The sequence below is a fragment of the Rhea pennata genome, chromosome 14 (genome assembly GCF_028389875.1).
Source record: "Rhea pennata isolate bPtePen1 chromosome 14, bPtePen1.pri, whole genome shotgun sequence".
Lineage (NCBI taxonomy): Eukaryota > Metazoa > Chordata > Aves > Rheiformes > Rheidae > Rhea > Rhea pennata.
This window is the reverse complement of record NC_084676.1, coordinates 5330146-5357301: the sequence shown is the minus strand read 5'-3', so window position 1 is coordinate 5357301 and position 27156 is coordinate 5330146. Positions and strand designations below refer to the sequence as shown.

At 41.0% G+C, this 27156-nt stretch overlaps 1 protein-coding gene across 3 annotated transcripts in view; it reads right to left on the bottom strand.

Moving 5' to 3' along the window:
• SLIT3 (slit guidance ligand 3) overlaps positions 1-27156 on the bottom strand; it is a 463356-nt gene that overhangs the window by 88761 nt on the left and 347439 nt on the right. For all 3 annotated transcript variants that reach the window (XM_062587759.1, XM_062587761.1, XM_062587762.1), the window contains 6 exons: positions 25761-25911; positions 24541-24615; positions 17371-17514; positions 14029-14172; positions 8569-8732; positions 6155-6287 (listed from right to left, as the gene is read on the bottom strand). In XM_062587759.1, the coding sequence (XP_062443743.1) occupies positions 6155-6287; positions 8569-8732; positions 14029-14172; positions 17371-17514; positions 24541-24615; positions 25761-25911 (811 nt within the window). The remainder of the gene's footprint in view (positions 1-6154; positions 6288-8568; positions 8733-14028; positions 14173-17370; positions 17515-24540; positions 24616-25760; positions 25912-27156) is intronic.

The following is a 27156-nucleotide window of genomic DNA, read 5'->3' as shown; positions in this document are numbered from 1 at the left end:
ATAAAATAACTCATTCCTTTGTGACTAAATTTGGTATAAATTATTTTGAAAATTGAGTGACTTGGTATAGCGCAAATTCACACTCTGAATTTTTCGGTGGAAGATCCCCAGAATAAAACCACATATATTACTATCTGAACACAGCAACTCGTGTCTCATTTCCACGGCAATGGTTTGTGATGGATGCAGCAAATTCCTGGGAGTCTGCTCCATCCTTTCATCCCAGAGAGCCTGCAAAACCCAAACGCACACACGTGGGCAGGGTAACGTTCCAGTGCTTGCTCCAAATGTAAGGAAATGAAAAGCAGGTCATGTACTACACATCTGGAAGCTAGCCGTGATTTTCAGTTCGGAAAGGAGCCTCAACTCCTGCAACGTGTGGAAATCTGCAGAAATGTATTTTCAGGATATTTTCTTGTTGATCCTAATAGGAAACAGACTGCAATTTAAACAAACTGCTGTCAGCTAGCCAAGGGCTTTTTTCCCTTTTTTGCTCCCGGGTGCAATCAGAAGTCGCAAGTGTACGTTTTACTCCGCTGCTTTTACTCCACTGCTTCACTGTTCAGCCCAACGCGGCCGTGCAGGCCCCTGCAGCGAAACGCCGACAGAAGACCTGCTCCTACAGCGCTGGCAATTATTCTGTAAACAATTTGATGGTTATAGCAATGTGTTTGCAGAAAGTAGCAATATTATACCAGCACTATATTTTGTGAACAAAACAAAATTTTATGCTGAAAAATTGCTGATTATATTCTTTTCATGGATGTATAACAACAATTCACCACCATTTAAGCTTCTACCACATTACACAAAGAATGGTAATTTTTCCTAAAAAAAGCCGTTAATTTGAAAGTGTATTTAAGTGCAATTAATACGAAATAACCAGAGCTTTCTGTATGCAACAGTATGCCACGAGGCAGCAGGCTCTGGCTGCAGGACGGCGAGCGGGATGCGGCACGGACGCTGCGGCAGCAGCTCCACAGCGGCGCAGGTCCAAGAAGGGCTGCGGGGGCTGCAAAGGGGCTGCAAGCTGGCCCCAGCAAATAGCAGAATATACCCCTGGAGGGAAGGGCTGAGTTCGGGTGCAAAACACCATGTGTGTGTATGCATGTGTGTGTGTGTATACACACACACACACACACACACACACATATAAATATACACATACACAATACAGTGATCTAACTACGGCAAAAGCTTTGGGAAAAAACTCCAAGAATAATGTGGAGGAAAGATTTTATTTTTAATTTTCCCCCAACGCTTAGCAAAGAAAGATGATGTACAAGGCATCTGGTATGCAAAAAACTGTGGTATGAATGAGAAAATACATTTCTAATTTTAACATCCCAGTTTAAGCTATTAATACACAGACAGTCAGAGTCAAGAGTGGGTGTCAGTCGTCTTAATATAGACAGGCTGCCTAGTACCCAGAACAACCTCCTTTGCTTCCCCAAGTCTCTAGACTCTGTAGTTGAGCATATCAGATTGGAAATTGTTCTTTACCCCATGAGTGCTTCCGGGAATCCTGAGTGTCAGTCAAGCACTTCCAACCATCAAGTAATTACAAGAGTCAAAATAAAATTAAAAACAAAAACAAAGCAGAAACATGTGCCCGCGTTCTCATAAAATGCCCCCAGCCACCGAAGAGGAAAGCTTGCTCCTAAGCCCACGTATGCGAGACAGTAACTGAAAAGGTATAAAGCCCATCCTTCAATTTCTTTAAATATTTTGTATAGATTGTTCAAGAAAAAAAAAAAAGGAGATGATACTTGCCAATCTTATGTAGTTCTAAAATCAAGTTATAATCAAAACATTTTAACACAGATACCCAGTACCCTGGAAGTCGGAGGAGAGTTTAGTTTCCTAATAATAAAGGTGGTCTAGAAGAGAGTTGGATTGTGAAAATACCAGCAAGACAGGAATTTTAAGAGCTCTAGTTAGAGTTTCTTGAGGAGATACAAAATTTGAGTATGGATTATGTCCAAATCTGCATCTTGAACTTTCTAAAGTTTTGGCAAATTTGGGCTCAAGGACCTTGCTGTGCCTGCATCTCAGCCCACGATCTGCAGCAGCAGCACGCAGACACCTGGCTGTGTCGGGCAGAGGAGCCGAGGCCCCGAAGTTAAGTTCACCTTTACTCTCTGCCAGCGCTGAAGTCAGCTTTCCAATAAGCTCCCAAACTTCATCAGCCGCTCAAAGCTCTGTTTGATACCATCGACCTATTCCCCTCTTCCAAACCGTCAGATTTGAAGCACAGATTCGACTCCTCTGTTTTAGCTGTAACTCAAATATCCTCCTTACGGGCGACCCACTCTCCCCAGTGGAAGAGTTTCCCTGTTACAGCGAATCAAGCGGGCTCTAAAGCCTTTTACAGCCCAAGCTTTTAGCTAACCGTTTCTCTCCTTTATTACCAAAGGAAAACTGCCTGCAGCCTGCGTTCAGGGAGTGCGAAGCAGTGCCGACTCCCAGACAGGCAAAGGCATTTGCTTCCTGAAGCAGATGATTTTCACCAGGTATCTCACTTCAGCGTTGTCCCTTTGATCAACAGTTGCACTAGATTGTTAAGATAGTCTACACGAACCGTAGCTCCCTGCTCACAGCATACGTCACTGCAACCTTCGCGAGGGCCAGGTTCGAGGCACTACTTTTGCCACAAGGCACTAGAGCCTTGGACGATGCAGTAAATCACCCCAAGTCGATGCGGCAGTGAATGCTCTGGAAGGCAGAAAGGATCACCATAATGATCCTGGCAACCGGAGAAGGCAGGGACAGGCAGCAGCCCCGGGCGGGGAAAGGAGAGCTGAGGGGCAGCTGGGGCCTCTGCTGATCGGCAGGTCGGCCGCTTGCGAAACGCCTCTACCAGCAGGCTGCAGAAGAGTGCGCAGGCTAAACGAACAAACCGGAGCAAAAAACACCCCAGGAGAGAGGACAACGCAACGGGCACAGGGGACATCCACAAGTGGAGACCACCAGTGGGAGAGAGAAGGTTTGGGAGGAGAGAAAGAGAAACGACAAAAGTAAATGAAAATATTAATGTATAGTAATATGAACGGAGAGCAAAATAATCACTAAAAATGATGTATGGACACACGTTTTTCTAATAACCCCATCACTGCTATCATATAGCTCAGTGCCATGACATTTGGAGTCTAGAGACGACATGATTAGTATATACTTATTCTAAAATACACCATGCTAGTTATGTTACAACTTATACACACAGTCAACGTAACTGCCTCCAACTTTTTCCCCTGTGCAAATCATTATTTGCTGTAGGTCCATAAAAACAGCTGGATGCTGTCAGATAAGACTTGATTAGAGATAGACCACAGTTTTCCAAAAAAAAAGAAAAGCTAGCACTGAAGCAGCATGTTAAAGGAAAAAGAGCATGGGAATCATAGTCAGATTTAAAAAAAAGAAGAGAAGGAAAGCCTAGGACACTAAGCAGGAGCGAGGCTAAGCTGCAAGCTAGCTCGCTGCATGAGTATTTTACTCCTAAACATCTGGACTAGAAAACTGATTATGTTCAAAGAACTGAGGCTTCTCATCAGAGCAAGCAAGCAGTGGGAAAAAGAAGGCTTGCCCCTGGCAACATGGTTTTGTGAAAGAATCACTGGGAAACAGAAACTTGTTACGTTATTATCTCTCTAAGAAGCCTCTAAAAAGTCTCTAAAAGATGACTAATATCATCTTTCCAACACTACTCTCCACGGAAGCCTTCCCTAACAGGTAATTCCAGCCTCCCAAAGCTTGTGCAAACCAGACACACTGTGCTGCCCATCATTCCCAGCTCTAAACGTGAAGGAGATCACGGGTTTCCAGCATTTGCCTACGAAACACATGCAGAACAGAAACTCAGGGTGCAAGTTGGAAGGCATGAGCCTATGTCTCCAGTCCACCCTGCAATGAAACATTGCTGGTGACCCTTTTGCAGGACTCGGGTACAGTGAAGTTCTCCTCAGTGGAGGGTAGCATTTTCCCTACGTGCCTGTGAAAGGTATGTTCAGTTTAGCACACTGTTACTTAATATCTGTTGCAATGAAAGAATTCCCATTTTAAGGCTATTTCAAGATCTCTGAAAGAATTTAAAATAACTTCTGAGAAGGTTATATTCAGCCTTAACAGACTGGTCTCTCTAGATAGATGGCAGTGCTTTTTCTTAAAATATGTTGTGTTTTTGTATGTGTTTTTTATACTGCAGCTAAAGTGCCTTGTAAATGAGCACTTCAATAATGGTAATTTATAAATGCCAGACTGCAGCATCCACAAAAATCCCACAAACCGCTGCCCTGCATGGCCATTTTGGCCTCGCGCTAGAGGCAGCGGTGGCGACGAGGACAGGAGGATCTTTATACCCACGTCCCCTTTTCACCCCTTGGTGAAATCTGTCTTCTGATGCAACTGGGGACGGAGATGATAGAGTCTTCTAGATTACGGGCAACATCTTCAACACAATCTGGCGGCAGAGGGAAAGTAAGAAAGACTGATTTTCTCCTCTTCATTTCAGTCTTGTCACAGTTTTCAGAAATACATGAAATTTTTTGCTCTGGTACCTGAAGCTCATCTTCTGGTACAGACACAAATATGGAGCTCAGTTTATGTTGGTGGAAAGACAGAAGAGTGAGGTCAGGACTGAATTTGGAGACAGCTGGGACAGATTCAAGGTTGTATTTGCAGAACATGAGAAATTCGGAGTCAGCCAGGCCACAGCTGAGTGTGTTCAGCTGACACATTTCTGGATTTGAAGCAGGAAGCCCAACGAGAAGCTGGCGCAGCCAAATGGCTCCTACTGAAGACAACAGTCACGTAAATTCCTGTGAACTCACTCAGACTGCTCACTTCCAGTCTGCTGCCTCATTTGCCAAGAAAAAGCTTAAGAAATATAGCAGTTTTCAAGAATGTGAGATTAATTTCACTCCTCTTGTGAAAATTATGTCATCAGAGTATCAGATAGTATCAGTACACTGAATACGCAAAATTTAAATACAAAGACTCCTTAGCGTAGCAGTGGAAATTGAAGTAACATCTGTGATATCTTACTGTTGGCAAATCGTATTCAAAAACAGTAATGGAACCTGAACAGGAACAGGGCAGAAACAGCCTTGCAGAGTCTTCATCATTCATGGTAATATAAAGGTAACATGGGCTGGAACTTGGCTTTCAGTTCAAACAACTATTAACTATGCCCTGATTAACAGTGGTCCCAAGGATGTACTCATTTATGCAAAATATCCATGCTACTTTGAGTTCCCACACATGCATTCAGTCCACTCCTCATTAAACAGCAAAGCCTTGCATTTGACTGCAGCCTTGGTAATAGTGCAAAGCTCCTTCCACTGCAAAACATCTCATTCATCAGGTACCTCACTGCTAATTAGAGTAACACAGGAGCACATTTTCATTCATTAGGCAATTCACTGAACATACCAACTCAACCAATACAAAAACGTCCATCAGGTCGTAACAACTTTCAGTAACAACTCACCTGGGATAGATTTGAATAAGGGCCTAAAGGGAAAAGCTCTGTATTTCTACTGTAAACTGTTTAAGCCAAGCTGTTCCCCCACTGCATTTTCTTTCCATGGAAAGAACCGAAACCCAGCATAAATCCGTCGCAAGTGGCAGTGGAAAAGAAGACTAGAAAGATGGTTCTCAACTCAAACAAGTTTACTTTACAATTTAATCTAATTATCCACTATTTTCGTCATTTCATGAGGTTTGGAGAAAAGAATCCACTGTTTGTTTCTACCTCTGGCTTGTCTTCTTCTTTTTTTTTTTTTTTTTTTTTTTTTTTGGGTCTCCTCAGAGAATAATTAACTCATGTATGTGTGAGGCAGGAATGTATTTCCACCACCCTTTCAAACTGCCTGTTGTCTGTTGTGAAGTCAGGCTCGCCAAAGGATCCTTCGCTTTGTTCCCCATGCAGAGAATTAACGGGTGCAAGGGCTCTCTTGCTGTTGCAGAGCAATGCATTCAGTCCCGGGAGGAACAACGATGAAGACCACAGCAGTTAAGACACAGAGAAAGTGCCAAAGCACCAGCTGCTGGAATTTGGCCTGAAACCAAAGGCAAAACCCCCAGGGCCCTACAAAGCCACCCCGCCACGTCACTTCATGAACTTTGCAGGAAAGGAGCTACATGAAACGTCACTTACAGCTCGGTCACGTCCTTGGGAATTCCTTTGGGCAAGACGCGCAGCCCTTTGTTGCTGCAGCGCACCACCGAGTCCAGGCAGGTACACTGCGGGGGACAGGGCGGCGAGAGCGCGCAGCTGCTCTCCTCGTTACCTGCGGAGGAGAGCACCCGCCGTTAGAGAGGGAAATCAGCTCTACAGCCCAGGGGGAGGCACTGCAGAGACAACCGCCCGCGAGGACCAAGCGGGACATCCTTGAGTCTGCAACAAGCGGCACAGTATTTTAAATTAGCTCCCAATACTCAGCATCTGCCTGATGGTGCAGGTTCTTCAGGCAACAAGCAGCAGGTTGGACTGGCAATACAAAATCTGGATACCAATATTTTCAAAGAAATAATTTTATCCAAGTGGCATCTACTTCTGTGTAATTTTACAAATTGCAGTAAATGAGTTAGGTAAATCCCAAATCCATCCCCACTCCCTGAATGCACTAGCTGAAATGGAGAACTTTACCAGAACGTTATCCTTCCACCGATCTACACAGACGACATTCATCATCTACTCTGCATTACAGAGATTTCTTAAAATACAGCTTTCTGCTGTTAATTTTGTATTTTTTAATGTCAGCCTGGCACTTCATTTAACATTGCAATTGAAAAACCTCACTGTTTTTGACAAGGATAACCAGGCAAACAACAAACTGAGCTGCATACTTCGAACTGCTGCTGATCCATCTGTGCACACACAAAAATATCGGCAGTCTCCAAAAACGGATTCGCAGTTCCATAAACAGCAGATTAAATCTCGTAATTGAAGAACAATAGGGCTTGTGTAGAAGAAACCAAGTCTTTAAAGTTGAGAACGTTAAAACATGGATTTTCCCTCAAAACAACAGGCTTTACAAAACATATGGCAGATTCAGCATCACGGTGCATACGAAAGGAAAGAGTCAGTGGTGGCTCGCGGAGGTGATGGCGGAAGGAAGTCCGCCAACACCTGCAGGTCCAGGCAGCCCCTGTGCCGAGGCACAGCGCTGCCTCCTGGAGCACGCCACCACCCGTCCTCTAAGGGCCTTCACTGAAAAAAAATGATGCAAGGACTAATTGAGACAGATCTGCTGCTTCCTCCTCTCTGCTGGATATACCCAAGAGCATTGAGATTACAGAGCAAGACTGGAACTCCTGGTCCAGGATAACAACATTACCCATAAATGCCTGGCTAGGGAACCATTCGTATTCAGAGTGACGGAGAAGCACAGCCAGGCTACAGAAGAAAAGGGAAGATTTTTTCGTTCTTTTCCCCAGCTGAACTTTACTGCTAGAAACAAAACATAAAGCCCTTCACAAACGCGCTGAAGAAGCAGGTTTCTCTAGCATATTTGATTTCCCCCTGTATTCTATTTTACATGCTGCCACCAGCTACCTTTCATTCATTACAGCTGTCTGAGTGACTGTACAACACAGAAAGCTGCTAAGTGGGCAATGGTATTTTTTTGAGCATGAATGTTTTTTTTCCAAACTAAAAGCCAGTCTTTCTTTAATGACTAAACACAGGTCCCGAGAGCCCTGAGCCCAAGCCCCCAGGCCTGCTGCCGGGCTGCTGGACTAGGACAGGAATTCCCTTCTGCGCTACGTAGGAAATTCCCTCTGCTCTTACGGTCTCTTCAGAGGGATGACAACATACAGCTCCAGTATATTGGGGCTTATTGGTCAACCACAGCCTACTAGTCAAAGCAGCAGTGGAGTTTTTCTCCTTTCGATGATCTCTAAATTCTGCTTGATCAGAAGAGAGAAGCAAGGGTTTTGCCTGGAGAATGCAAAGTCTATCAAATGTTGCACCACTCACTTCTCAGTGTTTTCCATCATCCTTCCTACTGGAGGAAATTTCTACAGATTTTTTGTTTGTTTGTTTTATTGTTGCTATTGTTTTTACCTATACGGACAATACGAAGGACTGCGCATCACAGAATCACTTCACGTAGTATCTACTTTTTTTATTTCCCTATATTTATATATCCTGCTATTGCTGAAATTGAGCAATCCTCAAAATCTAAAAAACTTTTCAAACCAGCATCACTTCCACTGGCTTCAAAGATTTTTAAGCAGTTCTACGAATAAGTAAGTGGGAGGAAGGGCCAGGGTTATACCAGGATTATACAAAGCAGAGCTTTTATCTACCAGCATATATGGCCAGGGACAGACTGGCAAGGCTTAAGGAAAAAATATTCTTATACTTAGGTGCAGATGGCAGAAACAGAAGCTGGAAATCAAGAATAAAAATGAACTTCAGATAGAGAACAATGATCCTTAGCTCTGGATAGTTGTCTTCCTCACTGCTAAGCTGAAAAATTCACTATGCAGCAGTTAATAGGCAGGGAGGCCCTCACAGAGATGTCAACATTATCATAAATACCAAATCTAATTGGATTTTCTTACCATCACAGGTGAAGTCCTGGGCATCCACATCTTGGATTGGAATATCCTTTAAGAAAAAAGGTTTCAAGCAGCGTGGATTTCCACTGACAATTCTCTTCTTCCTCAGCCACTTTCCCAGCCAAGCCAAGTGGCAGTTGCAGTTAAAGGAGTTAGCCAGCAAATTACTGAAATGGAACAAGATATAATTGCATTGGACGTGAACATACAGAATACTTAAATAACTATGGAAAGATACAGGTTCCAAGCCCAACCTCCTTCCTGCCATCTGTTTCGGCGAGATCCTGCTCTGTTCTACAGATTAGGCATTTTCTGCACAGATATTATACTGCAATTGGGGTTATAATTATATATATATATATATATATATATATATATTAATATTTATATATACACACAAACACACGCACACATATACACACATACATACATATAAACCAAAGTACTTACTGCTCAAATTCCTTACTTAGACGTAGTTATATCAGCACCAGGGCTGTGTTTATGGTGTATTTTGACATAAGCTATAGCTCATACTGAAGACTAAGCTCACCTCACACATTACACGCACATAGCCGTGACGTTACACCCACATAGCCGTGACCTTAGGTGTGATTCCTTAGGGAATGCCATGGATAAAGTTTAGCCCTGCTATGCAGAAATAGTAAGGACAGCACACTGTATATACACATATATATAGTTTTGAAGTATGAGGCAGCACTTGAGCAGTATGTAGGCTTGAGCCACTTCTCATCCAGCTTTCTATGGTCAGTATATCCACAGCGAAAAACATATGACCTACTGGCCTGTGAATTTTGTGAAGCCTTGCTACAGTTCCCAAAATACCTTGCAAATGCAGCTGCAGCCTAGCCGAGGCACTGCAGTGTGCTGGACCCAAAGTAGCCACTCGATAGCCTCCCTGCGAGACAGGGATTCATACTGTAGCTTAGGCTAGTAGTTTTTAGGAAAGGAAAGCCCATTCCACCCTGTCATCAGCCACTGAAAACACAGAGGTTACAGCAATTTCTCAGTGGAGCACTTGTATCATAGATAAAGTCAGTTCCGGAAAAATATTACTCATTTGTATTTCTTAATAGCTTGTGATCCTTGGTAGGAAAGGAGTATGAGGTGACATTTCTTTTAAGGAATCATCCTTCTAAGCTAACTAGAATAAGAGCCGAGAGTCTTCGGAATAAAAATGTTAACAGAGTCCTGTACTGCTAGACCTATACATAATTTGTGTTTAAGATTTTTTTTATGACTGAACTTCGGATGAAGGAAAGAGGCTGATATTCCTGGTGAAAAGGAGATTGACTATCTTACATATAAAGCCAGGGAGAATCAATCGCCTCAGTCCTGGGTTGCCTCCTGGAAGAAAAATGAGCTGTCAGAGCCCTATGTATGGAAAATGAGGTCTCCAAACTAACGTTTATGGAATTCTCACATCATATGTGAATACTTCTGAGGGTTATCTTCCCTCTGGGAGAGAAAAAAAGATGATAATGAAATTCCTCTACAGGGCAGCATATTTTAAAGATGAAAAAGTTTAAGTCCTAAAAAGCAGGTTCTGCCCACACACACTTCCAAGTGCAGATGTAGTAGCTGAAGGCCTTGGAAGACTTCAGCTGCAAGATGCTTTTACAAACCTAAACTCGTAGTCAAAAATCACGTTAGACTTTCTGCCAAGCAGTTCCTTCAGAACGCAACAGCACTGAAGATAAAAACATCTGGTGCAGCTGAGATGTGGCAGTGAGAAAACAAAGCCAAATCAATTCCTAAATTACATAGGTTCTAGGCCAGTATCGCAGAGCCACAGTGTGATTTACAGCTGTTCGACACATTGCAAAAAGTACACTTCAATCACCGCAACAGCCTGTCCGTAAAAGTAGCCTGTGCGCCTGCTTCGGGTGCATGATTACATGGGGGTCTAGCACAAACGACTGAACGCTACGGAGAGGGGCAACGGGAGGGGAGAAAACTCGGCATGATGTTTAATAATAGAAATAACCCAACCTAGCCATGAGGCCCAGGATTCAATAGCGAGGCTAATTCGGTGTGGAAAGGTCAGAAAATGGATGGGTTAGAGAGGGGCTTGCACAGAACGTGCAGACAAGCACTGAAAGCATCACTCCAAGTCCGGTTATATTCCTTCCGAATTGCTTTCCATTCCCTCTAATCCATACCGGGACCACATGCAGGATGCCTTGTATGTTTTCCATACTGACATACTTTGGCATAGGCGAAGGGTTTAAATGAAGTGCTTAAATCTCCAAAGCTAAGTGAACCAACGCTTCAAAGGCCATTTGTTCCACTGACGGAAGAGAGTGAGATCATATTCGCAGAACAACTTCCACGACACAAATCCACAGAACAAAATAAGCCACAACCGGACGCAAACAGCAGGTCTATCAGGCTTCTGAACAACCCACAGCTCCGAAAGCAACATTTTGTGCATCAAGAGCATCTTCTTAGGACGTATTGAAAACCTTCAAAAACATGCAGGCTTTCAAACTGCAAAATGTTCCCGTCAAAATAGTAAATATATCGCTACATACAGAGGTTGCTTTGACTCAGTGTGCTACTGAACGTCAGCTGAGCAGCAGGAACTATTCACAAACCCTCATTTACTTCGTGGCAAACGCAGGTTAACACACAACCTAAAATTTACTAAATGCTTGGAGTAGAACTTGGATTATGCCTCTCTTGGGAATAAACAAAAAGTAAATTTCTACACACAAAATGAATACACAGAGAAACAAATCCATTGTTTTGAAATAAAAATAACTCCGGGAAAAGGGGACCAATTTATTTTCTCACACATTGCACACATCCCCTTGTCACTTTAGCACCACCTAAATGGCAAATTTTGGTGCAGCTTTTGGAGAAAAAACATAAAAACAAGGATCTCTAATGAGTCATATTCGGCAAGAGCTTCCTTAATTCACACATCAAGCAATTGAAAGTTTGGAGAGGCCAATGAGTTGCAAAAGCTTTATCTTTTTTTTGAATGTAGTTATTCAAATAGAGTTCTTAAATCACAAAGAATAACGCTGGGCAGTCAAAATGCTATAAAAATTAATAATTAGTAATCAGATTTCTTACACCTAAAATAATGGTTCAACCACTCACACAGAAACAGGGCAATCAAGCTTTTAGCACAGACATCTTATTAACATTAACTTCATAAGTATGTCATCACGGATATAGGCATATTTTTAAAATCAAAGGTGAACAGAAGTCTTGAGGAAAGAAAAACGCGTATCCAGTTACAAGTATCTCTGTTAAAATTTGCAAAGAAGCCACAGAATATTAAATATTTAAATGAATTCTGGTGACCTGTTAGAAAAACATACTGAAAAGCATCTGGATATTGTTGAAATTAGGCAGGAAATATATCCTACAATTTAAGTTAAGTTTATACAAGAATTGTTGCATGTTTAATTCATAGAAAACCAGCTCTGCTTGCAAACATGCCCACCTGACTGCGTAAGGACTGAAATTGCTGAACAACGTGTACACAGAAGTGCAAGTACACTTGAAACTAGTACGCCAAGTATCTGATTTTACTAATAACAAATAATAAAAAATAGCTATTTTTTGCAATACTTCACAAAACAGATGTTCTTCCCCTACTGAATACCATTATAGTCTTGGCACTACTTTCAGAGCTGTCCATGTTTTGATAATACCAATGAGGCTGACTTTCCAAGAGCAGTAACAAAGGGAGCAATATTTTCTAAAGTTCTGTAAATATGCCAAGGTACAAATGGAAAGAAATGCTAAACTTTGTATGAATATGTGGCTGATATTAATAGATGCAAAAACGAGTCATTATAAAAAGCCGACAAACTCTCAAAGCGTGGGCTGAGCAGGAGGAGTGGCCACACTACACACCTTCAGTAGTGTTGTGATTTGATATAACCACCTACAATGGAGCTCTGTGAGGAAATCAACATTTCTGCATTTCGCATTTGTATCTGAAGTAACATTTCGACCTTGAATCGAGGTCTAAAAATCTCAACAGCACTCTTTCTCCTGACTTTATTGGCTGCTGGATCAAGCAGTGAAAAAGTGTCAAAGAACAACCTTTGTCGTCAAGGTGCAGCCAGGAACCTGCCACGACCGACACGACCGCACTGGTCGGTGCCAGAGCAACGCAGCCTCGTTACCAGCCCCTCTGACTGCTGCCGTTAGAACCTGCAATTTCCTTTATCTGCACTGAATGATATACAAAGAAGAAAACTGGTTGTCTTCTAAGAAAACACGAAATCAACATTTCAGTGTAAACAGGGTACGGAATTTATAGACTAATTTGGAGAGTCACAGCTACGGAGGGACCCACGGGAGGAAACACAGCGTCCAGGCTGCAAGCAGCAGGCAGGCCTGCAGGCACGGCGTGCGACAAGGTGAGGACCAGCTTTCGGCCGGTACTACTTGATTTGGCCTGTGCTTGAAAATGGTCAGTCTAAATAATGAGAATTTGCTTGTTACTGAAAAGTTATTCACAAAAAACTGAAAGTGTGAGCAACGAACTGGCTGAGGCAGCAGTTCCATCTTCCCCAAAGCCTTTAAAAATGGATACAGCAAGTAAAACACAACGGAATCTACTTTCAAAACCAGAAATACGATAGCACCAGAAGTTTGTTTTGGTTGGACAATTAGGATGTGTTTTCAGGGCAGTGTGAATGGAATTAAGCAGACAGCTTCCATTAACAGCTCCATCAGGCTTCCCTTTCACAGCTGGAAACAAAGACCGGACTTTCACTTCATATTTATCAGTCTATACTTCATTAAAATGGACGCACTATGAAAAGAATTTTTAAAATATTCAAAAATCAGGAGAAATACTTCAGAGATGTGCTGAGATACAGAAGACAATTAACAGAAAAGCTTAGGTGGGGATCTTCAAATTCATGTTCAGTATGACCGGACTGCCTTGTCCTCTTCTTTTTTCTTTTTTTTTTTAAAAGCTAATAAACTAGGTTTTAGATATAGTAAACTGGGTAGTAAACTTTATAGATTTTTTCTGATATTTAAATAATTTAACTGAAATCCAAGAAAATTTTCTTCCAGAACTAGGCTCTAACTGAAACTAAGGCAGCTTCAGAGGACTGAAGTGTATGATCAGCTCTGTACTTGTGAACCTGCAGAGGTTGTTTTATGTAAACTAACGCGCATGGCGCTGGGCTAAGACTGGGTAAACAGCAGTTGCCTTGCCTGAGACCAGCAACATCCAAGCTTTTTCAGCTATTTTGTTCAAATATTTTTCTGTATCACACCTTGAACCCTTCAAACCCACATTCTGAGTAGGATTTTTCATTTCTTTCTCTAGATGAGCTAAACTTAGGTTTTCAACATATGAATAATTAAACATCATGATTTTGAACCTCAATCACTGTTTTCTTAAAAGCAGAGCATGGAATAAAGGTATCATGACACACTTGAACTGTAAGAAAGATAACTTACATCGTAGACAAAGAGACTAGTGTGCTGAAGGCTCCAGGGGTGATGGTGCTGATGTGGTTGTCATACAGGGAAAGCAGCCTCACTGAGCTCAGGCCCGCAAAGGTGTCGTTGTTTATACAGCTGATAGAGTTGCTCCTCAGCATCCTGCAAAGATCAAAATAGGCAAATAAAAACTTTTTTTTGGGGGGAGTATAATTTCAAGAGAGGAGGTGCTGACTGCTGCTTGTAGCGTCAATAGATGCTAGGCAAGCATGGGATTTGTACTTATTGCTGAGACAACACAGCTAAGGAAGGCAAGACTCACGTAAACGTTGAACAAATTCATGAAATCATTAATTTAGAATGCATCTGTTCCACACAACATCAGATGCTGATGGAAAATCCACATCTAAAATTAGTACATAAGCAAAATTATGAATAGTGACAAACCTGTAGTAGAAACCCAAGTGCTTTAACTTACTAAATATCTGAGAGCAACCCATGCTGTATTTCAGAGACCATTTGATAGGGACTGCCAGAAATGTGTGACCATTACAGTACTAACTGCATTACTTCTTTTCCTACCATGTATGTTTTTTTGTAATCCACACTGCAATAGTATGGAAGAAAACTGGTAGAAGTCAAGGAATAGCTTAGGAAAGATTTCCAGACCAAAAGCAAGCTCTGAAATCTCATTAAACTCATTAATTGCCAAGAGAGAAAGCAGTAACCATCCTCTGAAATGCTCTTTGCTCAGTGCTTGTACCAGATGGATCAGTGCTGTGTTTTGGAAGATACATCTCTCTAAGTTGTTATGGTAACAATGCCCTCCACGATAAAGCCTAATTAATCTGAAAGGCTATAGTATCGTGTTCCTCTTCATAGCAAAAAAGGCTCAAGAGTCATTTGTTACCCTTCACGCCAATCAGCACCTGGGTCTGTGAACACCACTACACAGTTGTGATATACTTGGGTGAAATATTATTCAGTAATTAAAGCCTATCACCAGAAATGCATAACATATCTACAACTCTTGCTGCCGTTGCCATGAATTGATCCTCTAAAGAGAGGAGGGTTAATCCCTTGGTATCAAATTCACACAGTGAAAAATGAATTCAGACTCCCTTAGAAGTCCGGATTTAAATCTCATGTTGGTGTCAGCCAGCTGGGCATTTAGATACTACACCAATACACCCTTAAAAAAGACCAAAGGCAGATTAGATGCAGCTGGGAGGAAATTCACTTTGTCATCTCAGAAACTTGTTGTTAAAGACCTGGACATAATGCCTTCCTTTACATTAATGTTCTCTAAAAAGAGTTATCACAGCCACTACTGTCTCAAGCATTTTGGAGCGGTGGAACAAGGTCAGAAAAGAATCGCAGGGCACAGACACAAACCTTATACACACAGTACAAAGCTGGTGGAAAACCAGGTCTAGACCACAGGCTCTAAAGAGAACAAGCGAGGTAAATAAGCGAGGTTAAGGACCTTACCGGCTTAGGTCACTTTTGGAAACTCAGAGACAGAGGCAGTAGGAAGCATTTTCTCAATTCCATACGTGAAGCATTAGCCAGTCGTTCTGCAGGATGGGAAGACTGGATGCCAACTCATCTTCCCCAGTGATTTATTACATTTCAGGAAACATTCAGTCTTTTAAAAATTGGACCGTGATACTGTCAATGTGGCCTCTTCGTAAAAGGCCGGAATTTTTATGCTCAAAGTTGATTAATGGATAGAAATGCATTTCCCTCAAGCCAAAAACCTGTGGATTTATACCACAGTACACCATGCACTGCGTGCCCTTCCTGAAGGGAAACTTATACTTATGAATCCTCATTTCATGCTGCGTATATTTAGACTGCTTTATCAGCTAGGGGGAAATGTAGGTCAGGTCAGCAGGATAGCTTGAATGTTAAGTATCTTTTTATTAAAAAATGCTGAATTTTGTTTAGGAGCACTGCCACAGGCTGCTTTATGGCATGAAAATTAATTTAGTATCTATGGACAGTATTTTAAATTCCTTTAGTATAATGCATACATTAAATCAAAGAACAGATGGCTGTAACTACAGAAAAATAATATTAAAGGGACAGCAAAAGAAAAGTTCCCCATTTGTCATTACAGGCCAAAGTCCTCCAGATGAAGGTTGGATTTCATTTTATACCTAAGTAAGGAGTGAAGGAAATGTGCTATGATACTTTGCAACATAAGAAGCATTTGCTGATAATGAATAAATTGCAGATTTTAAATTGTCTTTGGCATCCTAGAGCCTATTTACAGACAGCAGCCACATAATCAAGTTCTTTCTTTCTACAGCGGGGAGACTGTGTAAGAGCAGACATTGCCAGGTACAGATCATGCAGATCATCAGGCATAAGTCTTTGCATTACCCAAAGTCCCGTCCCTGCTTGCTCTTCAGGATCGGGGAGAGGGCTGGATTAGATGTCACCCTGAAATACTGCCTGGTATTGTTTTTCTTCCATGCTTCCACAATACTTTGTCCCAATATACTTTTTAAAAAGAAAACAAAATTTTAAAAGGAAAACCAATAGTTCTTATTGGTTTATGTACGAGTGTTAGTTTTCAAAAGCAAATTATAAAGTTGGGCTAACTGCAAATGAAATACCAAAAATTTCTTAGGCTTGTGTTCAACGTCTCCTACACGCACCCTCCAACCTCAGTCACAGTAGTACGGCATCCGAGCATAATTTTATGGTATTCTTTATGGTCAAGAAAGAGCGTGCTGTGGCTAGTCCAAAACCAGGGACTGGTTAACCGGCTGCTACATCGGTTCAGCCTGAATGGCCTTCTGCCACCAGGGGCTGCAACTGCTTGGTTACGCCTGCCTTAAAGTGGCTTAGCTATACCTGCCTTTTGGTGACAGCAATAACCTGAGTCTTTCTTTTCCCCTATCTGCCAATTTCATATCACTTGCAGGATCTTAAAAATCTTGTAGGGTCCTACCTTCCTCCAAGGTCTGGTTTAAGCAGGCCAATAATTTGCAGAGGGGAAAGGGAGTGTAGGGTTGGACTGCTAGACAGGCATGTGTCTTCCTACATGCCCTTTCTTCTATAGAAAATAATAAAATAATAAATATATTAAATGATTAAAGCTATCCAAATTTGGCACCTGCCAGGCCTACCATCAAGTTGCTCCTGCAACTATTGGAAACACGTTTATTCACAGAAATAGCAGATAAATCTCAAATCTGCCCAGCACTATAAAGATATGAAAGACTTCATGACAGTGACACAAGATCCTGTCTTAGGGCCTAAAACCAGAGATTTTAGCAGGCACTGCTGACCCTGAGCACTCCAGCTCAAGTTGGAGAAGAACAGAGAAAAGCAAGTCATTGCACTTACAATGTCTTCAGCCCTGTGAGACCTTTAAACATCCGTCCATGCACTGATTCCAGTTGATTCTCTGTCAAAATCAGTTCCTGCACTCCCGAAGCCCCATCAAATGTGCCTTCTCGGATCTCCTTGATCTTATTGTTGCTCAGATTTCTGGAAGGAGAAACCAGTTATAATAAGAGAGAGATTATTGTTTTACTCCAGGCATACATCACTGCAGTTGAAGGAGACAGTAAGGAAGGTATCTGTCTTTAAAGAATCATCTAGGGAGATGAGCATTCAGCACAGGCTCAAACGTAAAGCTACTGAACTTCCAAACGGTTCCCCTTCATGCCTCACAAACACACTTACATCACATATATCTGGAATATTCAAACTAGTGGAATTGCAACCTCTTATACCTGACCTCACTCCAGCTCACAAGGGCCTCAGGGCTACCAGAAGTGGAGTTTTATAACAACTGATCCATAGCAGGAAGCTCGGGACCCTGCTGGCAACTGGGTGCTCATTTGGCCAGAACAAGTTGATTAATGGTCACTACCACTGAAATATGGACCAGACACTGATATATGGAATATGTTTATTTAGTGTACCAGCACCTTTACTGTTTTAACACTCAGCACTGGAATAATATACAAAACTGTGTGGCATAGATCTGATACAAATTATATAATATGTGCACTCAGAAACTCCCAGACACTTAAATTGAAGTCCATCACTCAAAATGAAATGAGTATCACTTAATTCTCAACCACATCTATAGCAACACACAGCTTTATTGACTAAATACTTATCCTGCATACCCAATCTCAAGATGTTTGCTTATAGATCAGCATTGCAGAACTTTAATCTAGAAAGTCAAATGAAGTTCTGAGGAAATGCAAAATGAATCTTCTTCTGAATATTTCATATTTGTGAAAAATCCAGTGAACAGAAAACTTGAAATGACAAATGTATAAAAATAAATGACTTTTAATTATTTAAAACATATACAGAAGGCCTAAAGCTGTTTAAAACCTTGGATCTTAGTCCTTCAAGCATCTACAATGATGCCCTGTATAGGTTATAATGAATAATTCTATTTGCTTAGGCTTATGACAGGAAACATCATTTTTGTTTTACTGTCTACACTAAAAAAGAGAAAACAGAAGATATTCTCCTGCTCCAAAGAGAACACCAGATTCCAACACTATTACTCATACTGAATGACACCTTCTTCCAGAAATGATCCCACTCCACACGCAGGATGAGTAATAGTTTCAAAATCCAATTGCAGGTGCTATAAACCAAATGACAAAGTATCAGATTAGCGCCTGGGCTACTCTGCTCAGAAGAGCAGGCAATCTTGTTGGGATACAAGTTGACAGAAGATTTGGCAACAGGACAGCTTGGCCTGCCTGATATAATTACTGGAGGTCTTGCTCTTTGCACAAGTCATCACTTAATAAAAAAAAAAATGAATCTTGGAGGTATGTTTCATGTGGGAAACTTGAGCAAGCTGGTTTGTGTCTGCTGAGAACTGTCAGATACTGGCCATACGGCATGTGACCCATCACCTCTTGTGCATTCTGTGATCAGAAGGAATAGGAGCATGCCAGCAATCAGACAAAAATGAAATAAAAGCCTATATAAATACTTACATACAGGTTTTACTTTCCAGAAGTTTTGTGCATTGTGCTAACACTCACACATACAGCTTATGTTCAGTGTCAAAGCAAGCCCAGCAAAGATATTCTGACACATGCATTTAATTTTGAGGCTCAACTATTGTCTACTGGAAATGTTTATAATTTAGCATCTCTTTTGAATCTTGGCATAAGTAATTACTTCCAATGATTCCTTTCTTGGTAAAGATCATCCCATGATGCATCTTTGCACAAAAATAAATGAATAAATAAGCAAGCATTTGTAGTAGGAAGGGAAAATGAGCTACTACAATACACAAAGACTTTGATCTTTGATTCACAGCTTGTAACCTGACCTGTCCTTGCAGTTAAGAACTTCTGTTAGTTAGCTAGTTTTTGCTATCTAAAGGACATTTAGTCACATATATTAAGAAATGGGTGCAATCTTAATGCACGATCAGATACTCAAGATGGAAAAAGTGAACAGTGGGGAGGAAGGTTGGCCATAAATTGCAAAGGAATTGGCTCCTCCTACATAGTCCAACCAGTCTGAATTTCCACTGTGGCCCAAGAACTTCCGTAGACAGGCAACTTCATTCATTTCACTCTGAAATGCCTGATCATTTCAACAATGTAACATTATCCAGAAACTTGCTAGTAGTTTCACAATAACCCAATTGTATATATATACTTTTCCCATGAAAAAGATCTGAAAATCTGGAATTAAATGCTATGGTGAAAACAAAATTGTAAGACAGAGGAAAGACAAACTTTACGATAATAAATAGTTGAAGGAGATACTGCTCTGCAATCCCAGTAGGCTCATCATAAAAAGTAGACATTCTGCCAACCTGTATTTCTTTATTTGTCTTCCTGAATTAAAGTGTTTCTTATCAAAATACAACAAAAAAATGGTAGATGACAGCAGTTATTCACTCCAAAAATCTATCCTCCCTAAGGTTTGATCTGCTAGAAGAGTAGACATAAGAAATTACATACTTTTCAGTCTAGATTTACTAGCACAAATAGTCAACTGCTGATAAAAACCTTGAAAAATAAATCCAGTGAAACTTCTGCCTGCTCTGCAACTCAGAAAGTCCTAGCCCATTTTTCCCAACACTAAAGTAATCTTTCATATGTGACCATGGCACTCAACAAAGAAAATAATATTTTCCTATTAGAAGAAACTTCCCTTAGACCTTACAGCAAACTCCCATTATATAAAAGCCCCCTATGCCCTAGCAATGCAAAGCTCCCATTGGGAATTGTACTGGAGATAAAGGAAGATACTGGAAAAGAAAACGAGTCTTGAGTATGTCTTAGGATACCAACGTCCTCCAGCAGGACCCAAATGGGAACCTACAGTCAACCTGGTCACTGAAGAAGGCTTTTGTTTCCTTAAGGACTCCCTGATTTACCCTAGTGATAAAGATTAATCCTATTTCCAGACTAATATTTTGGGCAAGAGGTCAAAAGAAATCATCTGGAAAGCCCTGGGTTTACTTTTTGTGGGGCTCTCAGTAGGAAATGAGCAGATCTAGGAAGCTATCAAGGTGACATTGTTCGCACAGTTCACTTTTCAGTCAGATTTATTTACTTTACAGCTAAAATTTACAATAATATTATTTCTGTTGATTTTATAACTTCAATACAGCTATGAAAGACCAAGTTAGATTCTATTCAGACTTAATAAAAGCATTCATCCTGTGTTAACTGCTAGGTCAATTTTGACATTTTCTCTTGCTATTCGTTGCTGTGCTACGGACACCCCTTCCACACTAGCACAACCACCAAAGCACAGCCCAGCACTGAAGACTTGGGGCCAGTTTGCACTTCATAGTTTTTGCATTTTGATGGCATCTTACGAGTGGGGTTTTCCCCAGAATATGTCAGCCTGTTGGTGGTTTGTTTGGATTTATGATTATATTTTTAGAAAGAAAAATACAACGCGATTGCAACCTTCTGGAGGAAAAATGTTTGCTGAGAAAGTTTCACAGCTTCTCCCAACAGTCTGGCTGCCTTGGAAGGTACAGCCCTTCCCAAAACTTTACCGAGAAATCCCGTTTTTCCCCCGCCATAAAATAAAGTCTGTTACTGTATAACAAGTGACAGATGACTACAACTTCAATTGCTACGGCAAAATTTATGCACAAGAGGAAGCATAGCATGTAATAGCTGTTTCCAAGGACAGCAATTACTTATACTTCCCCAAGAAACTTGAGATTCTGTTTTTTAAATGACTTCTGGTCATTCTGCAAACTTTATCATGATTCAGTTTCATTTTGCATGTACAGTGTGTTAAACCCTAGGCTGACACATCATACAATAAGATTCAACCTAGGAGGTATATTTACAGATGAATTAAACTACAAAACATGATCGTGTATTACAGGTTGGGATTGGCAGCACTAGCTATTACCAGGACACTTCCATTATAAGACAGCACACTTCCCATTACAAGACTTTATTTTGTGTTCATTTTATAACCCTGGCAAGGTTTAGCAGAATGAACTGTCAGATGTCCTTTTCAGGTTTTCAGGTAGACTTTCTTTTTTCTTAAAATAAAAGAAGTCCACCTATTTCAGGAAATAAAGCTACTCAAAATAGTATTTCCCTCATATCTCAAAAGTCTAGTCACCTTTCCTTGAAAAGTCCCAAGCACTCCAATATATTACGATTTCAAAAATTGGATTTGTGACATTCATGCTGGTGTTTTACTCCAAGGATATATCTTCCTTGTGAAAATCTGTAAAGATTTGGCTCAATTATAATTCTTTAATAAATAACATAATAGAGATTTAAGATTCCTGCCGCAATTTGAGCAGATTGCAATACATATTTTACAGAAAATTTGCATTTTAGCAGCAAATTCTCCAAAGACTTTTTTCCCCTTAAAGATTCTTCTAGTTCAAGACAATGCAGGACAGAGAGACTAACTATGCAAAGGTTAGGACTGGGCACACTTCTCTACCCAAATATTCACCCTAAAACTCCACGGCTGTATGCAGAAGTAACCTGCTTGGCTGGGTGGAGTGGGGACCCTGGACAGACCTGCAGGGACTATCAAAAACAGTTCCAGGCAGTGAGCTGGGGAGACCGAGGCCGGGGCCAGGCAGGGAACGTGGTGCGGCCAGAGTGCGCAGGTGAGAACGGTTCCCCGTGGTTGCCAAAGGCAGAGGACGGCGGAACTAGACACCAGCCTCAGGCAGGCGCCCAGCACGTGCAGAAGAGAGGTGGTACTGAATTGGGGGACCAGGAATCTAGCCTGGGATTGGGACAAGAGAAGACTGAAGACTATTTGAACACATACGCACTGGAGAACCGTATGTCACGTCAATGCCATGACACTGAGCACTTCTCTTTGGAATTATACTAAAAAAACTGAGAAACTGCACTGTGCAACCATATACATCCAGACACGGGCAACTGCCCGAGCTCTAGCGACAGAAGAACAAACATTGGCATAAATCTGGAACACGAGCAAAATGTGGATCCTCCTCAGGTCCAGTATCATGGACCACCTCAGAGTATGCTGGGTAAGTTATGAACCAAAGCTACATTTAAGCATAGTATCAGCTGAAGAGGCACCAAGATGAAACGCAGGGCTAATGACGGCCTCAAATTATTATGGAGCTTTTCTAGCTGCAGTGGAAGGGAGGGACTTTTAAAGTACTTTCTTTGTATACTTTCTTGATGCATTTGCCAGTGAGTCTTAAATTGAGGTGAAGGACGATGAGCAGGCAAATTAAAATATCCATCCTTTCAACTTAGGCTGACCATAAAAAGGCAATTAACTCTGCTACCTCAACACTGTTCATTTCAGAGAAACCTGAATTGCAGAGATTAAGAAAAAAATGCCTTGTACAGTATCTCCTGTGAAAGGCGATTTTTGCCAATGGCCTGCCAGCGCAACACTCTGAGCTCTTTCCTTCAGCCTAGGAACATGTTTTTACATCTGTTATTTTCCTTTAACACTTGAACCAATAAGGAATATGATAAGACTATGTCAATATTGCCCATCAAACAACAGGAGAAATGTGTGTCCCATATACACTTGGAAAAATGGGAGTTTGATCAGTGTTTTTCCTCCTTAATTCGAAACAGCAGCAGTAAGTAGCACGGCTTAATGAAGAGGACCTCTATATCCCCCCGCCACCCGCACAGAGCTGCTGCGGCAGCACTGTGAGCAGCTGCAGCCCCATCCACTGGTATTTCCCTACACCAAAGCTAAATCTCTATCTTGCATGATGGCCTATTAACTCTTAAAAACCCTGTCATAGCTGCTTCCTGCTGCATTTATGCATACCGTAGAGGCTTGTCAAGGTGCCCCACACCTGAGATGATGGAAATGAGGACAGTGCCACAACCAGCCTGCAGCAAGGCTCAGATCAAACAAAAGAAAGGATTTCAGCTATTACATCTTACTATTTTTCAAAACCCAAATCCCTACGGTCTGATGACAAAAAATGTTTTCCCATTTGTGTATACTTCTACATACCATGCCTTTTTCATTGCCATCTACATTAGGCACCCAGGTATTCTGGACTACAGGGTGCTACAACATCAATAACTCATTTTAAGTGCACTGTAATGACAACTTACAGACCATTCATAAAATTCTAGCCTGAGTATAGGATTAATTCCTGGGTATGATGGCCCGTGCTTCCCCAAACACACCTCCCACTCCCAACCTGCAGCAGAGCAGCTGAAATTCCTGTAGAAATAAAACTGACATAAGAATCACACTGTAGCCATCTCTCGAGCCCCTGAGATCTTACACAGTTTCAAATGGTCAGGAAGGACCAGATGGCCAACATCATGTGTGTCTTGAACGCAGGACAGAAATCCTAAATTACCTTGAATCTAGCAGAGCCAATAAAATGTTACTAAAAGTAAACAGTAGGTAGGACATTATATGTCATGTGACATTGTGTCATGGGGTTAACAGTTTAAAAATCCATTTAGAAAACTGATCAAGAGGTGTCTAACCTTTCATCCTCTTTTCAAAACAAAACTTGTATTAAATATACACAGAAACGTTGATCTCTAAATTGGTTGCCTGATTCTCTGCTCTAAAACAGTAACAACCTAAAGAAGCTACCATCATCTGTTTCTTGTAATTAATATCACTCTCCCTTTGAAATATTTGGCATAATCATCCTATTTGGAGTTCTGTTTCAGCTGTAATGGTGGCCTCGATGGTTGCACAAGGTAACCCATTTGTAAGACAAAAACAGAATACTAAACTTGGTGGCCATCTTTAATAATAAGCATTAATCTGAATGGATGCCTGGACTGAATTCCCTTCAGTGTCCATGACTCAAAGACTTTAGGAAATACAGTCTAAAGAATACTGGCGATACTCCTGTGTCACTGGTTTAACTGAGGCTGTCTAACAGGAACTCATTCAGTTCCCTTAAATTCACACTAAAAAAGTGAGTTCTGCTACTGTAGTACTAAATGATTAAAGCTTCGTCCCTTCCTCCTCCCACACAGGAAGGGCAGCAGGTACTCTATTAAATATACAGCTAACAAGCAAGTGACTTAAACTTACATTTTTCTGAGGTTTGGCAATTTCTTGAAGAGTCCGATAGCTTCCAAAACAGAAATATCATTGTCATTCAAACGCCTGGTAGGAAGAAATAAAAAAATGTTTAGTGCTTGACAGATCCCTCTAGGTATCTGCCTGTGCCATACAAGAGTGCCACACAGAGAATTATGACCTTTGTTAAACAAGATACTGTCATCTCTCCCAGACTCGTAGTCAAAAGAGTCAAACTTTGAAGGAAAAGGAATATATAAGACTATGTAAGGACAGTGCTGCCTTCTTGCAATGCGCAGGACACGGGCTGAAAAACCCACACAAATCCAGAGGACATGCACTAGCTGCAGGTCTGCTCCTGTAAACAGGGGGGGATCTGATTTCAGGACCTTTCCCCTCTAAGGCTATCGTTCTTCAAAAATGCTGCCAAGATCACTACCTTGGCAGGTTTGGGACGCAAAATAATGTCTCTGATTACATACAGCTCATTTTTTCTATGTAGATACTTTATTGTATTTCTGAAAGTCTCTCTTTCTTCTATCTACACTTCAACATTTTTGTGGGAGTTTAAAGAGAGTCTCTTACTACTACAAAGAGAACAGTAACAGAAAAAGAAAACTGTGAATATCTTCACATAGTAATCTCTCAGAATCTTAAATTACTAAGTATTAAACTTGTTTTCCTATACTCTACTTAAAAGCATATTATGTTCGTAATTCCTAAGAATCTCTAATAGTAGATAAATTTCTTAAGATCAATTGTAGCTTAACAACATATTAATCACAGTGCGAGTCACTTCACCCAAGTAACAGGCACAGCGGGCATGGAATAAGTTCCTCCTTATGAATTTTGTCAAAAGAGTTAATCCATTTCTCAAACAAAAATGACCAGATACGGAGATAACGGACTCAAAGGTAGAAGGAAGAGGCACCACAAAAAGAACTCCAGCTTGGGCCACGTGACAGTCAACATTTCAAGATGACATACACAGGCAGCTGAGGCACAGGGCCATGGCTCCTTTCTTATCCCCATATGACAGTTAAGGAAACAAAAGGGAAGCTGTAGCACCTCTCTGAATTAAAGTCAACTTCCCCTGCTCTTTCTAAGGATTAGAGTGGTAACCGCTTTGAAATGGTTTGTGTCTGTAGCCTTTAAAAACTAGGAAAAATACATAAGAGGTCTTAGAAAATCAAGAGGCCCTAATGACCACATCTTGGAGAGCCAGCACTTACAGATCAGTAGTATACTCGGGAAGGTGACTGGGTAATCGGGTTAGTTTTTGGTTAGAGCAGTCTACGATTGTTCCCTCACAGCGACACTTCTCAGGACAGACAAGGTCCATGAAGCACTTCCCAGTGAATTTGCTTCTGTAATCTTCTGACCCTGCAATAAAAGGAAAATATATTCCATCAAACAGCTCCTGATAACTGCAGCGATCAGAGATTTTGAGAATCTACTCTTGGCACTCTCTCCTGTCATCTTCCCAGCTCCTGCACACAATTTTAATACTTGCCAAAGCTCTTTTTCAAATGACTTCCAAGACTAACCTCTGTTTTTTCACTCTTCTCTTGGGAGACTAATTCCTTGTCTAAGAAGCCTACCTGTTAAAAGCACCTTTTTTTTAAGCATGTATTATTAGCTGTTGGGGTCTGCTTCAAGGAGATCTACCAAAGTCACTTTTTCCCATTTGCCACTTACTCCAGCGACAAGGAAAAGAGGTCTCATGAAAGCAGGAACTATCTTGGAGCATCCAAATGACAAAGAAGTATTAAAGAAGGCATTTCAAAAACATTTTTTTAAGACTTCAGCTCTTAGAGGTATTTTTGAAAGCAATCTTGTATGAGAGAACCTTGCCAGTTTTCCAACAGTTAGATATCTTTATTAACTACGTTAAACAAACAACAGAGGAAAGTAGTAGCAGTTTAAATCATTTTCATTTTAATTAAGGAATGGGTAGACCATACTTAGTGAGAAGCACTCCCTAATGTACCATTACACTGTGATTGCCAGACCTTTTTGACTAGGTTCTTGACCCATTCTAATGAAATGCATTTCCAATTAGGCTCAGAGAACTAATCTGTCCTTTTCAGGCTTGTTTTTTTTCTCTTTTAATAATAGGAGGTTGGAAACTCGATCTCTGTGCTTCAAGGAACCAGGAGTATTAATAAATGTGTATGTAATGAAAGTGTTGCCAAGGCAGGCCCAGCCATGCAATACTTGCCTGCTCACTTTGTATTTCATAATGGGATCACCAGAATCATCTCTGGAAATGCATGTAATGCCCGGTGAGCAGAACTACCAATGGGTGTTTTTTAACTTTTCCAGAGGCTTGAAAATCAATTGCAATCGTGAAAGGTATTTATCAAAGTCAAAAATACTTAGCTGAAAGTACTAACTCAAACAGGCCAGGCTTCCCCAGGAATGATCTGAACAAGTTCAGTTTTAAAAGAACCTGAAAACATCAATATAAAATTAAACCTGAGCTGGATTTTGTTTTGAGAGAGTTGACGACATTCTTAGCCTGCTTTCTCTTTCCAGACTGATAAATGCACTGCTGCTTGTTTTATGACCACATACTAGTTTCTGTAAGAAAAAAGGAACCACCTAAAACCATTATTATTTTAATTT